The sequence below is a fragment of the Oryctolagus cuniculus genome, chromosome 6, assembly GCF_051225735.1.
Source record: "Oryctolagus cuniculus isolate XC-2025 breed Fujian yellow rabbit chromosome 6, ASM5122573v1, whole genome shotgun sequence".
In the NCBI taxonomy this organism is placed as follows: Eukaryota; Metazoa; Chordata; class Mammalia; order Lagomorpha; family Leporidae; genus Oryctolagus; species Oryctolagus cuniculus.
In genome coordinates this window covers 145,768,682-145,790,182 of record NC_142872.1, presented here as the reverse complement: position 1 = coordinate 145,790,182, position 21,501 = coordinate 145,768,682, and the positions used below count along the sequence as shown (strand labels likewise).

Genomic DNA, 21,501 nt, shown 5'->3' with positions numbered 1-21,501 from the left:
CATGTGCCTTTGGCCATTTATAAAACAGATTTTGTTGCATGAAAATTCCTGTTCCTTCTCTTGTTCTAATATTTGAAATTCTATTTCCAGGATCCTGTGGCACGCACTCTCCATACATGAGGCCTGTGTACCCGACAAAAACCTTCCCTAACTTGTACACTTTGGCCACTGTAAGTACTTTTGCAAATGATTCATATTCAAGCAGCTGATATCATCCTGGAATGACTTCAAGGAAAGCCTTTGAAAGCATGTTTCTTAGTTTTCAAAGCAAATCTTCTGCTTTCCATCCTACCTGCATTAGTTCACAGCAATTGCCTTTTGTAATTTGCGGGGTGATGGAACTTCAATGCAAATTTAAAATTGAAACCTTAAAAAAAGAAAATAAAGCTGAAACTGCTTTTCAGGTGCAGCTCTGTATGCTTGCTACATTAGACTTCTTTCAGATATTGAAAGGACTATTTCTTAATTTCTGAATTTACATGTAAAAACGTTGACTTCAGGGCTGCTATGTTTTAATTTTTGGGTAGTCCAAATTCTACCTCACTTTCTGCTTTTATTTATTATTCCATTATTGTTTTTATTATTTTTTTGGGGAGAAATAGAACTTACAAAGAAGGAAAAGTATTTGTGAGGATAGAAGTTTCTGTGGATGTACATGTGTACATTTCAAATTAAAGGTTAGTTTATTATAATACGATTATTGTCTTTTTAATAGATTACAATAGTCAGAAAATTCAAATATAAAGTTTCTTATAATAATGTTAAAATTATTATAAGGCTTATAATTAGTTCCATAGTTACTTTTCATGTTTGGCCAGAGAGATGCACAATAAAGTATCTATTTATCTATATATCTGTGTATATACACACATATGTAAATATATATGCATATACCCATATATACACATGCATATTATATATATATATACACCCATATACATACACACATTTTGGAAATTAAATATTGCTGTAACACTTCAAGTAATATAATTTATAATAGAACCAACATATTTAGACTATTGCATTATCATTTATTTTTTTTTTGACCTTTTTAATTTTTTTTTTAAACTTTTATTTAATGCATATAAATTTCCAAAGTACGACTTATGGATTACAATGGCTTCCCCCCCATACCGTCCCTCCCACCCACAACCCTCCCCTTTCCCACTCCCTCTCCCCTTCCATTCACATCAAGATTCATTTTCGATTATCTTAATATACAGAAGATCAGCTTGGTATACATTAAGTATGGATTTCAACAGTTTGCTCCCACACAGAAACATAAAGTGAAAAATAATAGATGATTTTTTTAAATGATGATGAAATCAGATCAGACCTATTGTCATGTTTAATCCCAGTGAGAGTCAAGTTGGGAATTGATAATTTCTTTTTTTTTTTTTTTTTTTTTTTACAGAGGATCAGTTTAGTATGCATTAAGTAAGGATTTCAACAGTTTGCACCCCCATAGAAACACAAAGTGAAATATATTGTTTGAGTACTCGTTATAGCATTAAATCTCAATGTACAGCACATTAAGGACAGAGATCCTACATGAGGAGTAAGTGCACAGTGACTCCTGTTGTTGACTTTACCAATTGACACTCCTGTCTATGGCATCAGTAATCTCCCTATGCTCCAGTCATGAGTTTCCAAGGCTATGGAAGCCCTCTGAGTTCTCCGATTCTTATCTTGTTTAGACAAGGTCATAGTCAAAGTGGAGGTTCTCTCCTCCCTTCAGAGAAAGGTACCTCCTTCTTTGATGACCTGTTCTTTCCACTGGGATCTCACTCGCAGAGATCTTTTGCCAGAGTGTCTTGGCTTTCCATGCCTGAAATACTCTCATGAGCTTTTCAGCCAGCTCCGAATGCCTTTAGGGCTGATTCTGAGGCCAGAGTGCTATTTAGGACATCTGCCATTCTATGAGTCTGCTGAGTATCTCACTTCCCATGTTGGATCACTCTCCCCTTTATTTACTCCATCAGTTAGCGTTAGCAGGTACTAGACTTGTCTATGTGCTCCCTTTGACTCCCAGTCCCTTCACCATGACCAACTGTGAACTGAAACTGATCACCTGGAACAGTGAGATGGCATTGGTACATATTGCATTATCATTTAAAATGTGACTTTGCATTTGCACGTAGGGACTGTATCCAGAATCACATGGAATTGTAGGCAATTCAATGTACGATCCTGTGTTTGATGCCACTTTCCATCTTCGAGGGCGAGAGAAATTTAACCATAGATGGTGGGGAGGTCAACCGGTAAGTTTTGCATTTTTGTGTGTATGTGCCTTAAAACAATTTATGCCAAAATGCACCACCTGAGAAAAAGAGACAGACAATTTCCTCCAATTTAGCAGTGTTTCATTCTTTTGATATTATTTACATGTGTGTATATATATATACACACACACATACATAAAATGTGTTTGTGCACAGCAAATATGTATACCAGGGAGTCTTCAAAAGTTTTGTGAAAAATGTAAAAACTATACATGGTTTTCAAAAAATCTTTTGCTCCAAAATAAACTTGTCCTTTAATTCCATTTTTTCCATGAACATTTTGAAGTATCCTCTGCAGTGTATATACATACCTGCTTATATGTGTATGCATCACATATTTGCATAAGTACATATGCGTGTAGACACACATGTGCATGTATAATATATGTGTATATGTGTTCTGGTGCATGTATATCTGTGTGTGTGAGGTTATGATTGTAAAAGTGTGAGTTGTTAAATGTCTTCACTAGAATGATTGTGGTGGAAATGGGGACAAGGGGTAAATTTCAGAACCATTTTGAAGAAGAAATAGACACTACTGATTTACTAGACTTGGGGTACAGTGAAAAAGAGAAATGAATGACTATGACTTCCCCAATATTTTTGCCCCAATGCTGTAAAGTACAGCAACAGGAAAACTTACTGAAAAAATTTTCAGTGAAACCCACAGTCAATTCATAAATTCAAAAAATTTTAAATTTATAAAGGGGGAACAAATTTCATATATTGGATATATACAGATTAATAGCATAATGATACTTCCTACCCCATTGTCCCTCCCACCCAATCCCCCACCCTCTCTTATCCTTCCTTTATTATTTTTTCTTTTAATTTTTACAATGACATACTTTCAGTTTATTTTATAATCACACACTTAACCCCCCACTAAATAAAGAATTCAACAAATAATAGGCAGAAAACCCACTGTTCCTCAATAGTATATACTAGGGCTATAAAAATAATCAAATCTCAAAATGTCAATTCATAAGTTCTTTAATGCATTTAAAAACTTACCCATTAAAAATTTTAAATTTAAATTATATATTTTAAACATAATGATAAGTAAAATCACACCTTGATACTGAGACAGCAAATTAATTCTGTCACCCTATTCATTTCAGATCAAAGGATGGACAGACAATAAAAAGGGATGGAGGTGGCTTTTTACTTATGTTTCCCTGTGACTGTGCATGTAGATAATTTGCTTTGGTCAGACAGGAGCAAGGCAGCAACATAAAGGCTTAGTTGTTGAATGTGCAGAGCTGGGCTGAAATGCACAAGCTCCTGGTCAGAAAGATCTGAATCACCATAGGAAACACCCAGTGCACACAGTCAAAAAGGATGGAAAATGGGTGCATTTCATGCCAACTCTGATTAGGACTGAAACTGATTATGAAGAGGACTGCAAGGTCTTTATGCCATGTGTGAGAGGTGGCCAGTATCGGCACAAATCCCATGTATCCACCATGCCTGTATAAACTTATACCTGGAAATGGTTACTGCAATCTACGGGCGAAATAGGGACTCTAAGTAGGAATTTTTTCTTAAGGTATTGCTCTTTAAGAAAATGTCATTTGTGATCAGAACATTTGTATCGTATAACAAGTGAATCAGTATGCAAGGATAAATATGGACTTTTCATTTTTTAAAAAAATAAACATTGGAAGACTTCTTGAATGTCTGCAGAAATGTCCTTGAATAATAGATGTTCTAATTCTGCTGTCTTTACTCAGGCTGCACTCCCAAAAGTCCATGATGACCTAGGGTGTGCTCGTAGTGCAATGTGTTGACGGGGTGGATTTCACAAACAAGGTTTATGACAGGGGAATATTTTATGAGTATATAAAATGGTTGAAATGAGAGCTCAGCCAGGCTGTTGCTAGTTGGTCTTTTCTATTAATTTTATCATGGAGGCAAACTTGCCTGCAGAATGACAGAGGATGTAGAGATAAATAGTAATTTTATCAAACCAGATCACCTTACACCAAGTGTTGACATTAGTTTTCCTCTGGGTTCGCATGACTCAGAAGACGAGCCCACATATTCATTAACTTCTGTGAAACCGAGCTGAGGGAATGCTGTGAACTTGCCCATGAAGGGAGGTCCCTGTGTTAACTGTTTGCGTTTCCTCCCTAACTCTCAAAGCTGACATCTCTGACCAAGTTTAGGACTCTTCTCAGGTGAACCAGGATTTGTGGTGAAATGGATTTGTGTTTCCTTCTGTCATCTTAAACAGGATGCCATCATAGGAATTCTAAGAAGCACCATAGCCATGAATACAAAAAATGGTTTATTGAAATTTGATAATTATGGACAGCAGCTATAAGCAATGGTGATCTAAGAGTATATGAAACCGTAAGTGCTGTAAGAAAAGGAATAACAAACATTCCTCAAGCATTTGTGCAATTCTCTTAGAGGCTTGTACATTTCCTAAAGTCATCACTGGAAAAACTGGAGTTGAAAAAATATTTATTAAAAAGTTAGGCTGGTAATTAAATAAAACACAATTTATTTTTATTGGATGATTAAATCATGCAATAGATTTTTACAAAATAATATAGGTGCCAGGTTAAATGGTGAATAAAAGCCACTTCTTGCCTAGCTTAAAATCTAGCAGCTGGGATGGAGGTGTTTTACAGTATCCATGTAAAAAGTTGAATCTCATTAGGATTCCAAGAGCAATTTCTGTAATTTAACTCCCCGCTTCCAAAATTCTGATAAAGCCACTTTAGTGGCTAGTCTATTCTGCATTCAGTTTGTTCATCTACAGAATGCACTATTAGAAGTTGTCATCTGCTGCCTGATCCTATATATCACACACTCATGTTAATAGATATCCTTCGGAGTGTTTGTGTCTTTGAAAATTCTCTCTGCTGCAGTCCTGTAATTTTTCATGCAAAGATACGTCAGCGAGGTAGTTCCTGGTGCTATGTAGAGTACATGGGTTATCTAAGGGACTAAGTGTGGAGGCTTGAGAAGTTAAGTCCAGCATCCAGCGCTCCACTGTGCCTCAAGTTTGCTGATATCAGGTTTCTGGGCTAAGGCATTTCAAAGAGGAGCAGGTGTTTTCTTATCACTTCTCCAGGTGCTTGACCCAGCACAGTTTTCTGTCAGTGCCATGTATTGTGGTACCACTCCTTACTGGTGGTGTACTGGGTTGGTACAGAGATCATCTCAGTGAATTACTTACAGTGTAAAAATGCAAGAAAGATGGCGTGCGCGAGGACGAGGAGAAAGAACGACATTAAATAGGGTGAATTTCCAAAGGGCTAGGTGTGGGGAGCAACTCGGACTAGACTAAGTTACTGGAATTAAGACTTATTCTATGCATCTGCTCTCCCACAATATGGCGCTGGGAGAGGAGGAAACAGCTTCTACACAGCTGCCTCCAGTTCAACCAATAAACTGTAGGACCTGCTCCTGATTGGAGGAGAGCAGCGTACTCGGTGTGTGGGTAGCCGAGTTGGGATTGGTGGAAGAGGACTATAAAGGAGGAGAGAGACAACATGCACCAGGAACACCTGAGGAACACCTGTGCAGCCCCCGAGAGAGCAGGCCGGCGGTGTGCCGCTCCCCCGCGGAAGTGGGGAAAGTGGCAGGGGGAACCGCCCTTCCACGGAGGTGGAAGGGTCGGTAGCCAACCCGGGAAGAACCAGCAGCAAACCCGGGAAGGGCCGAGCAGACAAAAGAACAACGCAGGGTCCTGTGTCGTTCCTCCATGAAGAGGGGGAGCGACACTAGGCTTGATGAAAAGTGAAAGTCATAGCTTAGCTATTGTTGTTATCCTGGTAGGGGAAGCCTTACCTTCTTTTCAGAAAGCTTTTACCTTTTCTCTTTTCTGTTTCTTTTCTACGTGGCCTTTCTCTTTGTACTGTATCTTCCTGTATTCAGGATGGGCTCTGCTTACCTGACACCTTACTTATTTTTCAATTTTCCTCTGCAGTCTGCCCCCAGGAGGCCTTCCCCAAACTCTTCCAGCCCTAGCTAAGCTAAGTGATCCCCCTACATTTTTTTCTTTTATAAATTGGACCACATTGTGTTTCTCTCTCTATTCTGAAACCCTAATCTAGAGCCAGGAACATTCAGGTGGCCCACTGCAGAGTTTTGGATTGAGCTGTTCACTCTGAGGTATGTTTTTGCCTGCACATCCTCTAGGTTAAGTAATCCCAAAGGACAGTGGCCGCTCTTCTAAGCTGGGGCAGCCCCATGGCCACATGGCAACAGCTTTATCACTCTCTTCCTTCTGGCCCTAAGTACCTGGACAGTAGCCGCACTGGTCCATAGTCTGTTTGCTGTGTCTGCAACTCTCATTTCCTTAGTTTGATCAGATCCTCAGCAGTGGATAGATTGCTGCTGAAGTCACCTGTCGCAGAATTCTGTTTATCCTACCTCTGCATTGTTTAACACATTTGAATGAATAACTTCCCTTCAAAGAAATGCTAGAAATATAGGTTGTTTATAATTAAAAAAATTTTTTTGCTTATTTTCTGATTTTATTTAAACTTGTTTTCCTGTTACTTGAAAGGCAGAGAGAAGAAGAAGGGGAGGGTGAAGGAGAGGGAGAGGAGAAGAGAGGAGAAGGGAGAGGGAGAAGAGAGGACAGAAAGGGAGGGGAAGGAGAGGGAGGGGGAGGGGGAGGGGGAGGGGGAGGGAGAGGGAGAGGGAGAGGGAGAGGGAGAGGGAGAGGGAGAGGGAGAGGGAGAGGGAGAGGGAGAGGGAGAGGGAGAGGGAGAGGGAGAGGGAGAGGGAGAGGGAGAGGGAGAGGGAGAGGGATTGATTTTCCTACTACTGATTCACTCCTTAAATGCCAGAACTCAATCCAGTTCTCCCACATGTGTGGCAGGGATCCATTACCTGCTCTCTTGCCATCTAGGGTACACATTAGTAGCAATCTGGAAGCTGGAGCAGAGCTGGGATTCAAACTCAGACACTTACATGGGTTGCACGTGCTGCAAGTGGCATTGAAACATCAGTGTCAAATGCCTGCCCCTGCTTATTTTCTTTTTCAAAACTTCTCTCATAGCTAGATCCTTTACTCAATTTGAGCGAGTGTTGAATTCACATCTAAATCTTTCTAGTTCTGATAACACATCAAGAAAACACCACATTATTCCCATTTGTTCCCTTTCTACATTGTAGCAGCTGGGACACAGATGCTGGAAGCCAGGCCTCTGAGAAAGTAGAGCAATAGAAGGAGGCCTGAGATTAAAGGCAGGAAGCCCAAACCCAGTCTCTTCTTGCTTAGCGTTTTTTAAACTGTGCCTTCCCCTCCCCCCTTTTTAAAAAAACTAATCTCTGAGGAAATTTTAAATTTGGTTGAATTTTTTTTTCCTGATTACAAATATCAATTGTTACTGTAAGCATTTTGGAAAGTACAGAAAAGTATCAAGCCCAACTATTCCTGATTTTTGCCATCCGATTTTAATAGTCGCTTTGTCATCCTGACTTTCTGTGCTCCTTCTAACCTGGCAAAGACTTCTGGTCCTGCTTCTTCCCTGAGACTACTGAGCTAACAGTCACTCATGGGACTTCTGTCGGCCAGTTGATGCCAATATCAGAATGCATTCTGCAATATGATTTTTGAAACAGTAGGGTCCTCATTTGACAGACTTGTGCTTAGAAGTGTTTTCCTCTAGAAAACCCTAGAATGGTGTTGCATTTCATATATGCTGAAATGTGTACCCCCCAGTACAGTTCCTTTGGAAATAACAAGGCCTTAGATTTTCTAGGAAGTTGTTTGGATCTGAAGATGCTAAGCTTGTGTCTGTGGAGTTAAAATTAGTGTGAAAATAGATCACTTAGTATGGGAAACTGGCCTCTCTGGAGATGGGCACGGTTTGTGGCACCCACAAGGGCTCCAGGACTTAGTTTGAGCTCATTTTCTTGCTGGTGGTGACACCAGAGTTAGAATGAATGAAAGCCCAGGATGCATTTTGAACACAGAGGTCTGCGAAGCCCTGGGCAAGCCAGAGTTTGTCTGTAGGATGTTCCGGCACAGAGTTCAGGGTGCTCAGAGCAATCTGAGAGCCAGCTCTCTCTGAACATCCCAGGGAACCAGCAGAGCCGGCCACCCAGGAGCCATGTGCTGGAATGAGGGCTCCCCTCTCCCAGGATAAGGAATAGCAGGACTCCATGGCTCTGGGAGGCACTCTGTGCTCTTGCACGTGCCAGCTGTGATTTCAGAGGCTGTGGGCCCTCGGAAGCTTCCTGGGGTCTAGAATCCTTCCAGAACTTTCCATGGCCTTGCATGCCAGGTCCTTCAGAAACCATAGCTAAGCTCCTGGATGCCCTACACGTCTCAAGTATGCATTTCTGCAAAAAATAGAGGTTTTACCTGGAGCCCTGGGATACTGTCGAAGGCTGAAGACCGTGAAACAACATAGTGCTGGCTACCAGTGCAAGGTCATTTTGCTTTGGCTTTAGGCAAACCACAGTTCTCCCTCCTATTTACCTCCATTCTTCCCCTAAAGTGAGGGGTCTCTGATCCCACAGTTCTGTTCAATGGGATCCTTGCCATCCTAAGCTGTTTTTAATGTTCCTAGAATAACTGGATTATATTTATTTCCATTGTTGCATAATAAGAAAGACTGAACTTGATCTAGTGTTTACCAAATGCTAAAACACTGGTTTAAGAACTTTAAATGTGTTAACTCATTAAAGCTTAGGGTAATCCTATGTGGTAGATAGTATTATCTACATTGTAAAGAAAGCTGAGCACAGAGAGGGTAAGTAACTTGCTGGAAGACCACATGGCTGGTAAGTGACAGAAGCAAGGTGTTAAAAAGTCCACCTTGTCTGGCTGCAGAGTCTGGGCTCTGAATTCTGGTATATACTTCAAAAATCCTTAGTAAAATGCTTGGATCTCCTAACTTATCCCAGATATTTTTCCCTGAAACTCCATTTACTAAAAGCCTAGGTTAACAGTATAGGGACAATCTGGATTAAAACTTAGTCTTTTCCCTCCCCTCCCTTCTCATTCATCTAGTTTAAAGTAAAACAAGGAAAGCTGGGTTCCAGGGTTCTGACATCTGGGTGCCAAATTGGGGCTCTCCTCTGTAAGACTTTCAATAGTCAAGGAAACATATGGTCCACCCCAGGGTCCTTTGATGAGCAGACTTCTGCCACATAAGTGAAATGTACAAACAATGATCAGATAAGACAGGCACTGGAGAGAGAAACTTTTGAGGTGAAATAAGAGTTTTTAAAGAATGTCACTAGAATCATAGTGGATCTTTTGAGAGCTTTTGCAGAGAATGTATTGAATAACATTTATGGAAATAATGATGCTGACTTCCAGATGTGAAAAAAGAAGTGGTTGCAAATAATGTGAAATTTATGGTGGGGTGTGAGCGGAGTGTAAGATATCGGATCTAATATATTGTAAAGCCTTTTTCTTCTTTGACAAAAACTCAGAATATGTTATAAGCCTCTTATATTTTCCTCATTAGCTATGGATTACAGCCATCAAGCAAGGGGTGAGAGCTGGAACATTCTTTTGGTCTGTGTAAGTTACCTTTATTTTGTCAAGATTTATAAAATTACAATTGTGATTCAGTTTATGAAACAGCAACTCAGTTTTGATTTTACTTCAGTTAAATGGAAAAGGATTAGCACTTTCGAATAGTTGTAGGTATTTTTTCCCAGAGGTCCTCTCCCGTCTCTCTTCCCACCTTGTACCCTCGCCCTCTCTTCCTCCCTCATCTCTCCTTCCTTCCATCTTTTCATAATAAAAGGTAAGTAAGGAAGATTTTCTCTTCTTTTTCTAGCCATACTGCTGATTTTCCTATCACCATTTTCAGATTTTGGGTAACTTGTTAGAAAATGTATATTTCTGCTAGACTACTTATTGCTGTGGTTTGCTTTATAATTTTCCATAAATATGTTACAACATGCTATGTTTATTTTGGCTCACAACTTTAAAAATCTAGTGTGGTGTCAGGCAGCTGGAGAACAGACAGAGTGGTCTAGAGGTTGGAAGTTCCCTACACGAGACTATGGGGAAGCGTCCGTTTTCATCCCATTTTCCCAGTGAACTCCACGATCTTCCCAATAAGAAATTGGGACTTCTTTGTGACCCTACAGAGGTGATAGGGGAATTAGTAGTTAATATTGTTAAGCTTTAATGGGAAACTTACCTAATAAAATTGTCAACATGTTGATTATTTGTAAACCTTCTTAGAAAGAAAAGGAATCTGTTTCAACTTTCATGGGGATTTTGTTCCCACTGAGATGATCTTTCCATTTTTTTTTTTTTAACCACCTAAAGCTGTTTCCATATTTGCCTCTTAGGCTTAACAAAAATCTGACTATTCCATAATAGTAGTGTGCTGAGAGCAATCACAGGTTCAGATTAATCCAGAATGGAACTATTTATATTCCCCAAATTCAGGAATAAAAGTAGCTTTCTCAGATTTGAAGGGCTTAATTGAAATTGGGTTTGGTGATTTGAGGTTGAAACAGAGCATCCCTTTAAAAGTCTTTTTTTCCTTTTTTTGAAAAAAAGAGGTTTCTGAGTTGAGAAATAAGTGTGAGTATGTTAAAAATGACACTGCTTAACATCAACTGCATGTTCTTTTACCAATCTAATTTTTTTTCTTATACATTACATTCTTTTAACCCTGAGTGTCATAGATGCTTATAGAAGTGATTTAATCTGTGCTACAACTTACTTGCCTGGCAGAATGGAAAGGATCCAACAACATAATTAATACTTACTCCCCACCCTTACCTCCCCCCCCAAACTGCTGCAAAACTTTGTTGAAAAGGCCTAGTGTTCTGGTTTTAAATGACAATTTTCTCTACCCATTCAAAACCACTTATAGGAAAGTAGATTTTATGTGCTTCAAAGATGTATGTGGCTTTGCTTCACTTTTTGGACAATTCTTTTGTCTCTGTGTCCTGGGAATGATTGGATTTATTTTTCCCTATTTTTTTTTTGAGCTTTAATTATAAAAAAAATCATACCTTCAGTTATGTGAAGGAATACAAGTCAAAGAGGTCTATAGTACATTCTGAAAAATTTAAAAAAAAATTTAAAATCTAAAATCAGATTCAAACTATAGACTTAGATTTTGAAGGCCATCTTTTAACATGGTTCTGTACTGTAACCTAAAATTATATTCTTGCTTTTTAAATGATAGTATTTCATTCCAAAATCATCCCCAGTTGATGTCCCATTGCATTCTTTTATGTCAATTCATGTTCAAAGGCAGTCATTCTCAGTATGTATGAGTGCTTAGGTTGAATCTAATCTCAGCTCTGCTGTTACAAGATTGCTGACCTTGGGCAAGTAATTTAATCTTTCAAAACATCAAAGTCCTCATCTTCAAATGGAAATTATAGTACCTTCATCATAAGGTAGTATAATGTGAAGATAGAATGAGTTAGCTTATTTGAAGTGCTTACTAAGGTTCAGTGTATGTAGAAAAGAATTAATATTGGTGTTCATTTTGTTATTCACATTATTTTTTTCAATATTAACTAGACATTGGCTATGTATATCCTAAGATTACTTACTCTCTCTTACTGCAAAATGCTTAATTGAGTTCCTCATTTTTCATTTTTTCTTCAAAAAATTTTTTTCTGACCATGTCTAACATGCTTGACAAATTCCATATCAAGCAATGATGGAGAAGACAGAGACATATCCTTTTCTATTTCCCTTTCTGCTTGGGCATAAACCCTTCCGTGCTCAAATTTCTTTATGTTGTCTCTGCATTGTGTTTGAAACATTAGTGGTGAAAGGCTTGTCCTTTTGGTCTCTGAGATTAGTTCATGATGATTGTGTAGAACTTCTAGGGAGTTCTTGCATGACTCTTCATTAAAGACCTAGAACACTAAGGTCTAGTGAGGCTAAATGTTGTGGCCAAAGTCACGCTTGGAATGGATACTCAGATCTCCAGAGTCCTCTTCCACCCACCCACAATCAGCCCTGCCCAGGAAAGTGATAATCACCTGCTTACATTCCCCAAGAGGAGTGTAGTGACTCCTCCATAATCATCTTTTTGTTAGGAGTAGCTTGCATCTTTATTTATGTTTGTACCCACACCTTGAAAATAATATGCCTTTATTAAATATCATCTCTGTGGACCTATAAATCTAGCACATAATGTTAAAAGCTAACATTTTCCTAAACCCTTAATATGTGTCAGGTACTACCCTAAGCACTTTATATGAATGAGTATTATCTCTTATAATCCTCATAATAACCTGATAAGTAGGTACTGTTATTATACTCATTTTACAGAGGCACCAAAAAGTTAGGTGACTTGCCAAAGTCTCCTCACCAGCACTTGATGGAGTCAGGATTCAGACCCAGGCATTCTGGCTTCAGAGCTGGTGTTTCTAATTCCCTATCCACTCTTGATCAAGGACCCCACCCAAAGAAGTCATTGAAGGGTGACTTCTCTGAGTTTGACATAACTTCTATTAGCTAGTATTTTTCCATTAGCACTGGAAATGGGTTCCTCAGAGTCCATTTCTGGGGCTTAACACCAATTATACATAAAATAAAGCAGCTTTTAGGTAGGTAGTAAAATAAGGCAAAAGGAAAGAGCTACGACATTTGCTTTTTTTTTTAAGTAAGGAAAGAATTCAGAATATGCAATTATAATTGTTTTGTTCAGATACAAAGGATTTCTGAGGTGAAGAATTAAATTCCTTAAGTGATTAACCTGGCTTTCCCATGCCTATTTCAAATTCAATTATAGGATATAATAAATAGGGTCACATTTTTTCCCCCAACAGCATTGGAATATGAGGACCTGTTTTATGGTAAACATGAATTTCTGGTCTCATCTGATAGTTGTAGTCAGAGAGGCTGTCAGAAGAAAATAAACCCCAAGGGATGGGTGGAGATAGTAGGGGTTGACCGTGATGGAGGGGAGGAGGAGGAGCTTGGTTACAGTCCTTGCCAATTCTAGCACCTACTGTGGTTTTGAGAATCTATTTTCCTAGTTCTCTCCTTGCTCATGTCCACCGAGAGCAAAGGTTTTAATGGCTCATAGACTGTCTCACAATATTTTTCCCTAACCACAGTTCAACTTGTGCTTTAGTTTCAATTCATCACAAACATGCTGTAATGCCTGGTCTTGCATGGGGATGGGGGTGGAAAAACATTCTGTGCTCCTTGGTTAGGAAAGAGCAAGGGAATCTCCCCACAAGGACGGACGCTCAGTTTGTGAGCATCTTATTGTAACTCAGGTCAGGATACAGTACTATTATGTTAGCTGAGAGTTCTTCAAGCTAGTGCCAGACTTAGGGTAATTATATTTCAACGAGGAATGAGACTTAAACACGAAAATCATTGTGGATGCAGATTATACCCTTTTTGTCAATCACATAATTATGTGTGCCTATTCTTGATAGTTTTTTTTTTTTTTTTTCTAGAGCTGGAAGAGTATTTCAAGGGTATCTTCCCTAACCCACTATTTTGTAGAGGAGAAATGTAAAGTTTTAAGTTAGATAATGTTTCTAAGATCATATAGGTGCTTAGAGGCAGGATGATGACTTATTATAATCATCAGTAAAGATAAGTTTTCTTAGCACTTACTACACTCTATCTACTATTACTTGCCTTGTTAAGTTTCCTCATGACAATCAACCTGTGCAGTGTGCTTTGCTGTTAACCTTTATTTTATTGGTGAGCAGAGACTGAAAGGTCCATAGGCCTAGTGGCCAAGATAGGTCCCACTGCCAGCAAGCAAGAGATTGGGAAATGAAGGTACTGGTCCCTTTGTGGCCACAGCTAATGGCTCGATCCCTCAGTAGCAATGATTCTGAAGCCAGGATCCTTTCCGCTTGGAGGAGGGTTTCTGATCAGCAAGACAGGTTCCTTGTTTTGACCATGAATCAGAATTTCCAGTCTAGTCTTATGTGGAAGGGGTTGAGCAATATAATATGTTGCAAATGGAAATGGGAGTTTCAATGCTAATTCCAAAGAGGGCCTTTTCCTACAATGAAGTGAAAACAGATGGTGGTAAATAGAGAGCATTTGGCCTGGGTGCAACAGCAAGCACTCATCAGGCTTGAGTTTGTGGAAATGCAACCTAACAATATGCTTTGCTTGCTATTACAGGGCCATTCCTCACGAGCGGAGAATATTAACCATACTGCAGTGGCTCACCCTGCCAGACAACGAGAGGTATTTGTTTCCCTCTAACTCCCTCTCTCTTCTTCCTTTGGATCATTTCCATCTTAGGTGAGAACTGGATGAAACACTAGATGGACTGTGAAAAGCAGCACAGCCAAGGTTTGGTATTATTATAAGTTTGTGGTCACTGGTCTTAAGCATTATTTCCTTGAGGAGTATTTGTTTATTGGGATTATACAGATTACTCTCGCTATTAATCCTGGCCGCAATAGTAGAGCCGAAGAGAGTTTTTAGCTTTAATAAATGAGCTAACAGCATCTTAAGGACCGGAGAAGCATTAGGGCCGACTTTCTACTATAATCGAGTTGTACTTGTAGGCTGCAGATCCCTTGGCTCGTGTGAATTATTCCTGGGCCCTGTTATTATAAGGAGAAAGACCTGAGTCTATATTCAAATCTTCCTTTGTGATTTTTGATTCCTGAAGGGGATACCAGGCAGTTACCACAGTTGGGATGTTGCGGGGGAAGTGTTGGGCATGGAAGTAGGAGAAAAGCTTCCATGTAACACTGATCATGGCTGGGAAATTTTCTCACTCTCTGGGGATATTTGATATTCTCTGCTATGTGTGCTTTAATGGAGAATCTGAACCTTCCAATTTTTCCGTAGGCCTTCAGTCTATGCCTTCTATTCTGAACAACCCGATTTCTCTGGACACAAATACGGCCCCTTTGGCCCTGAGGTTAGTAGTTTCTCATCTGCCTGAGGAGAACCTGTGTCCCTGGGCTGCCTGGGATCTGACCTTGCTGCAGGATTTGTACAAAATCTTTGGGAGCATTTGCATCTACAACATTTATAATAGTCAAATAATTACAAGACTAAAAGCATATGTAAAAATGTACACATGTCCCTTTTCCCCTTACAGGAACTTCTTTTCAGTTTGCTCTGATATTCAAGCATTCCTAAAGCTGATGTTTATGGGAAGTGAGTGTATTCCCTCCTTGCAAGTGAGAGTCATAAAATGAAGGTTTGGGAAGGGTTAGCGTTTGCCATCCTTGGTTAGGAGTGGAAAGGAATCTTCCGATGAAAACTACAATGTTGTAATTGAATAATTGAATTTCAGCATCCTTAGGGTAATTGTGCAGTTAAGGGGGTCCATCAGCTAAGCAGCCACAGTGACCTTAACAGGCATAATGAAACTGACAGATGTCATAGTACTGGACACTGTTTTACATACGTTCTGGTGTAGGTTTAGGCACATGAAACCATCGCACACTTGAGTGGAACATTTCCATCACACCCCACCCCCCACCCCCGGCAGAATGAAGTGAATTTTTGATTGAGGGAAACACACTGCTGAGTAAATTTGTTTAGCAGAGCATGGTGATACCCTTATATCACTCACTGAACCATGTTAGAAGGCACTCTGTTTCTTTTTTTTTAAACTTTTATTTAATGAATATAAATTTCCAAAGTACATCTTATGGATTACAATGGCTTCCCCCCCCCCCATAACTTCCCTCCCACCTGCAACCCTCCTCTTTCCCTCTCCCTCTCCCCTTCCATTCACATCAAGATTCATTTTCAATTCTCTTTATATAGAAGATCAGTTTAGCATATATTAAGTAAAGATTTCAACAGTTTGCACCCAGGCACTCTGTTTCTAAGGTGGGATCTGGCATAACTTCAAATCCAGGAGGTGGAAAAGGGATGGTGGTATTTGATTATGTTCCTTCCCTCTAGGATGGCAATTTTCCTAATGTTTCAGCATAGACAATCCAAAAATATGATAGCTTTGCAAATCTCAACTTTTAAATATTTTAATTATTTTCACCTGCATTTCTTAACAGGAAATGGTAAAATCTACATTAATATAATAAAACTTTATTTTGACTGATAGATTATATAAAAAAGTGTGTTGATGGAAACCATCTCTAATTCTGTAATAGCCCATGACTGTGCTATTGAGTGTAATTAAGTTCACTGTGTTCAGCATACAGATACAGATAATGTTTCTTGGTTTAAGTATTGCCATCCTCTTTTGAAAAAATTGCAGGCCATCCAAAGGCAGTAAATATGTATTTTTGAAAGTTTTACCATCAATTCAGTGGTGATTTTTTAAGCACTAGAAACCAAAGACTATGTGAAACTGTTCTTAGTTTGTCTTAAATCATTGAAGTCGTATAAGTTTGATACTCTTTTTCTACCCCTTTGATGTTTAACTAGTGTTGTATGATCATGAAGCTCAAATGATAAAATGAGATAAACATCTGTATACATGCCAGGAAAGAAAACCAAAGCAAGAATGGCTATTTTATCTTTAGAATGACTTTCTTTAAGATTAATTTAAAGGGAACAAAAGGAACCATATTTTATTAAAATGTTAAATACACCACACACACACACAAAACACCTAAGTAGTTCCATGTGCCCTAGTTAAAGGTTCAACTTTGCTTGACTAATATCCCCTAGAAGACCCCATGGGGCAGGCAAAGCAGGGGTTGGGATAACCATTCTTTTAAGAGTAGGAGGCTGGTACTTACAGAGATTTGGGGCTGCTCAAGTTGCCTGGCGGGTAAGTGCTGAACTTGGAGATAAAACCTCAGAGCCTCTGGCTCCCAGACCACAGTCCTTCCCATGGCATCATTTAACTTCCCTCCAATCCAGAGGAGAAGCAGAGTGGTCAGTTAATAGCTACGTTCAAATCATACAGAACTTTTTCTTTTTGACAAAAGTTGGCTTTTAATGATATGGATATGATATAACTTACATCTTATGCTTTAGCAATAAACATTCCTTATCCATGAGCATCTTTAGATTTATAAGATGTATAGTTAAGTTACAATTACCTATCTGAGTGTATGTATATGTGTTTAAATTAAGAAAAACCCATTTTTTTAAAGTACTGAGCAGTGAATAAATGAAGCATAATATAGGATGCTTTAATTTGCCACAATGATGGTTTCCTTCCCCAGGGTTGCTTGTAAATAGACAAACGTAGATTTAATTTCCTTTGAAATTAGGAACTGGAAGCATTCATGTTATGTTCTTTTTAGTATGACTACTTTTTGCAGTTGGGATATTCTCATATATGTACTGGATAAAGACACTCAATTGGATACTGTGGAGTATATCTTCAATAATAATAACTTGCTAACTTGCTTACTTTCTTCTTGTAAGGCAAGGGATATTTTCTGATTTCAATGATTTCTCATCTTGTTTTAGGAATGCAATTTTAACTGAAAGAACAACAAAAAAGTTTACAATTTTAAAACATAAAACCAAAGCAAATCAGAAAAACTCTCTTCCACAATAATTGGTTTATATACCTACATATTTTCTCTCTATATATACATATATATTATATAATTTATATATAGATCAGGAGAAGATTGAATATACAAGCTGAAAAGTTATTTATTAAATCAATAATTTGTTAGCCTTTACATGTACTTAGAAAATAACTTGCATTTGAAATTTAATCGAAAGATTCTATCTTCTAAAATTCTGCATGCTACAGTAAGATGAATGTAGTTCAAGTTTGTGCTTTATTTGCTTAATATTTGAGTATACTTTTTTTCCAGGATGATTCTCAAAATCTATTAAATGAGATGATCAAACATTGAGTTAATAGCTTCAAGAAATGGTGTATTGCTCCTGGTTTCATAGTGTAATGGTGAATGTTCAAAATACGCTTGCTTTTGATTATTGGCGCAGTCTTTTTCCCTTTGATCCTCTATGCTTTCTCTGTGATCTCTTGTTCGGCTGCTCTCCCAGGCCTAGAGGCAGAGCTTTGGCTGGCTAGTCCCTCCCTTCAGATGGCAAAGTATCCTTCTGAAAAGCAGGGAAATTCGCCCCTCCCCCCTCCCCCATCCTTTTAATAACCTCAGGCTAAAACTTCTAAATTCAGGCTAAAGTATGGCTGATCAGTGAAAACTTAGCTTTCAACTACCTCTAACATTTGAAGAAGGAAATACGTGCATTATAATCACTGGATGAAAACCCAGTTTGGCTAAACCCCATTTTTCCTTCTGCTCCTCTAACCTGCTGCAATGGGAAGGGCTCGCCTTTGGAGTCTCTGGAATGTTGAAGTCTCTTGCAATGGGCCTAGTGTTTGATGGGCAGACTTGAGCGCTAGCAGAATGTATTCGGTGACCATGAAATGGAAAACCCTCTTTCCTTTTGCTGCTCTTCTCATGGAGATTTGCCTGTAACTAGAAGCATTAAAGCAAACCAAACCAGAGTCTGGGTGGGGGGTGTCTTTCCATCACAGTGCCAGAGAAAGAGGATGAGGCAGAGACAGGAGAGGCTGTGCAATCGCTTGCCCTGGAAACAGTGAAATCGCATGGCAGATGTTCTTGGGTTCACTAACATTGTTCCGCCGCCTGCCCCTTCCTGCATCGGAATGGCTCTTGGGACAGACCAACTGAGAGAGGTTAGCTAGGTGGACAGTAGGGCTTGCTGCTTTAATTCACCTTTGCACCATCAATAAATCAGGGGCCTGTTTTCCTCCAGCATTTGGAAATCCCTAACCGTTACCTCCATGCTCAGTTTATGTGTCAGCCTTGACTGCTGTCTGGAGTTTTGAAGCAAAATGAGTAGCACTGCCACTCCCCACAGAGAGGGGTTCTGAAACCAAGAGTGTGAGGACATTCTCTCTAGATCTGTAGACTGAGATGGAAAGATCTTGGTGACTTTGTACATTTCACCTAACTTTCACAAACGCTGTTCTAAGTGTGCTTACGCCTGGGCTTACAGCGCCTTTGGACTGAAAACCTCAATAGTTGGTGAGATCTCACTCCTGCTGAAAATTTTCAATTTGTGAAAAGTCCATTGCCCACTAAGGAGGGCTGCTTGTGATTCGTGCTTCATCCCATCCTTGGTTTGAAAATGTTCTTTCTGATCCTTATCAACGAAGTCTGACAGTTGCTTTGATACATATGGTGATGTGGACAGAAAGTACCCATGACATTCTGCATTGGAACCACCTGAACCTCATGTCATGTGGAAGTAATGAAGTGACTAGGATTCTGTTTACTTTTCAGTCAATTCATTATAAATGGAGAGCTTTCCATAACCAAGGACCAGTCTCTCCCTAATGCAGGAGTTATGAAATGCAGAATTCATGTCACCTTCCCATGTGTCCACAAGTAGGCTCCTTGGGCCAAAATAGCCCACGTGACTTGATTCTCTTAATTACATGCTTGTTATCAATGACGAAGCTGTGACAGCAGCAGGAGGACTGATAGAGGAGCTTCTCTCGATAGAGCTCCCGGATTCATTCCCTCACACCAATTTGTTTTCAGACAAGGAGCCTCAGTGTATCTAACTAAGACTCTGCTGACCCTAGTTGGGAACGTGTGAGTTTTGTTGTCTGACCCAGAGGGACAGACGACTTCTGAGTCCAGACATCTCTGTCCGCCAGTACAGGAGAGTAGTTATGGCCCACCTCTTACTCCGGCTAAGAGACCTAAGAGGAAAGTTACCCCTAAGAGGAGACAGGAAAGACCAGTTGCTCCTCCAAAGAAAAGAAGAAGGAAAATACATAGGATGGATCAGTATGCTGCGGAATCACGCCAGGACAAAGTAAGTTCATCTATTGTTCCAAAGCTTGGTGGCGGGCAGGTCTCCTTCAGTGCCTTGGTTTGAACATTGGCTAAATAAGTTTTAGAAAAAACTCTGGTGTGATATCCTTGGCTTTGAGTCCAGTAGAATCTGGTACTTCAGAGGTTAACACTGATGCAAAGTCTTCCTGAACTTTCTGCAGAATGGAAAACAAGAGCTTTTTACTTTCTTTAGAGTCTCTTTCCCTGAAACTCATGTTGACATTTAGTCTGGAGTGACTATTAAGAGGTTGACAGGTTTTTGCTTGCAATTATTTGAAAAATTAGTCCCATTGGTTCCTGAGAACACCACTACCACAGGCAGTGAGGAAGTCCGCACAGACAATGTAGACTGGAACTGGATGGAAGACTGGCTTGCCTTAGTGGTCTGTACTTGCTGAGATCAGAGGAGCTCTTGGGTCTGGACAAGGGAGTAACTGAGATAGGAAGAGGAAACGATGGGAAGATAGAGTTGTGTGTAGGTTCCCATAATGACAGGAGTGATATTTACTCTTTCCAGTTCATTCACAAGGGCCTTGTCCTGAAACCTCGCCACCTTTCTGAGGCAGGGTTGTATTTATGATTGTCTGAACTGATCGCTGTGAAATAAGTTCTGGTTTTTACCTGAGTTATTCTGCTGAGTAAAGGGAACAGAGACACTGCCTAGGAAGGACATATGTTGTGCGTTTTATATTTTTCTGTCTAGACACAGATTTTAGAGGAGAGCATGGCTTTCTTGGAGGCAAATGCCACTTAGCCCTGCACCTGCTAGTCCCGTCCATTGCATTACAGATCTGATTCTGGAATTTTCAACTGTGACAGCATTTGGAATACTGATTCTTGTCACAAAGAGAAACAAGTTGATATCTGATTGGACGATTTAAATGATATGAGAAAAGGTCTTGAATCATCTGAGAATATGCTAATGGAAGACAATATTATGTGTCTGAGTAAAATGATTTTCAGACCCCTTCTCTTCTTATCTTAGTTGTCTTGGGTGTATGTATGAGGTTGGTAAAAGTCATCTAAAGTACTGTCAAATATTGTGCGATGTGAGGTTTCTCAAAAAACATATCCATTGCATAGTTAGAGGCAAGAGTGAGGGGGAAGCTTCTAGGAGCTGGGGCATTCATGATATCAGGAACTTCCACTTGAAGCAAAAATGCAGCTGGATTATGTTTTCTTAGGCTTTGGAAATGTTCTTCAGAAAAGAATTGAGTTTTCTTATTTCGTTGGACTAAATATGAAATGTTATAGAACCAATTTAGTAGTTCCCTTCTGTTTAAATTAGGGCTCTTGTAGATTCTTCTTTCACTCAGAATCAGCTTGAAAGAGTCAGAATTGACGAGTGGTAGCTTGTTTCTTAGAAGGCTCTTCCTTCAAAAATCTATGGCTCTCAGAAATTGGCAGTTAGGTTCTTGGGAACATGGATCCCATTAAATTAATGATGCTCTAATTTATTACCCAGTGGAAGGTCATGATTTTAAATTCAGGGCTGCTTTTGATTCACTTAGCCTCTATCTTCTTA

General features: G+C 39.4%; 1 protein-coding gene across 16 annotated transcripts in view; it reads left to right on the top strand.

Annotated features, from left to right (window-relative positions):
* ENPP2 (ectonucleotide pyrophosphatase/phosphodiesterase 2) overlaps positions 1-21,501 on the top strand; it is a 116,355-nt gene that overhangs the window by 54,123 nt on the left and 40,731 nt on the right. For 8 of the 16 annotated variants that reach the window (XM_089335631.1, XM_089335630.1, XM_051844005.3 and 5 more), the window contains exons 7-12: positions 91-170; positions 2,142-2,261; positions 9,731-9,786; positions 14,359-14,424; positions 15,040-15,112; positions 19,801-19,956. In XM_089335631.1, the coding sequence (XP_089191757.1) occupies positions 91-170; positions 2,142-2,261; positions 9,731-9,786; positions 14,359-14,424; positions 15,040-15,112; positions 19,801-19,956 (551 nt within the window). The remainder of the gene's footprint in view (positions 1-90; positions 171-2,141; positions 2,262-9,730; positions 9,787-14,358; positions 14,425-15,039; positions 15,113-19,800; positions 19,957-21,501) is intronic. The other 8 variants (XM_070075433.2, XM_070075430.2, XM_070075432.2 and 5 more) reach the window with 1 other exon arrangement.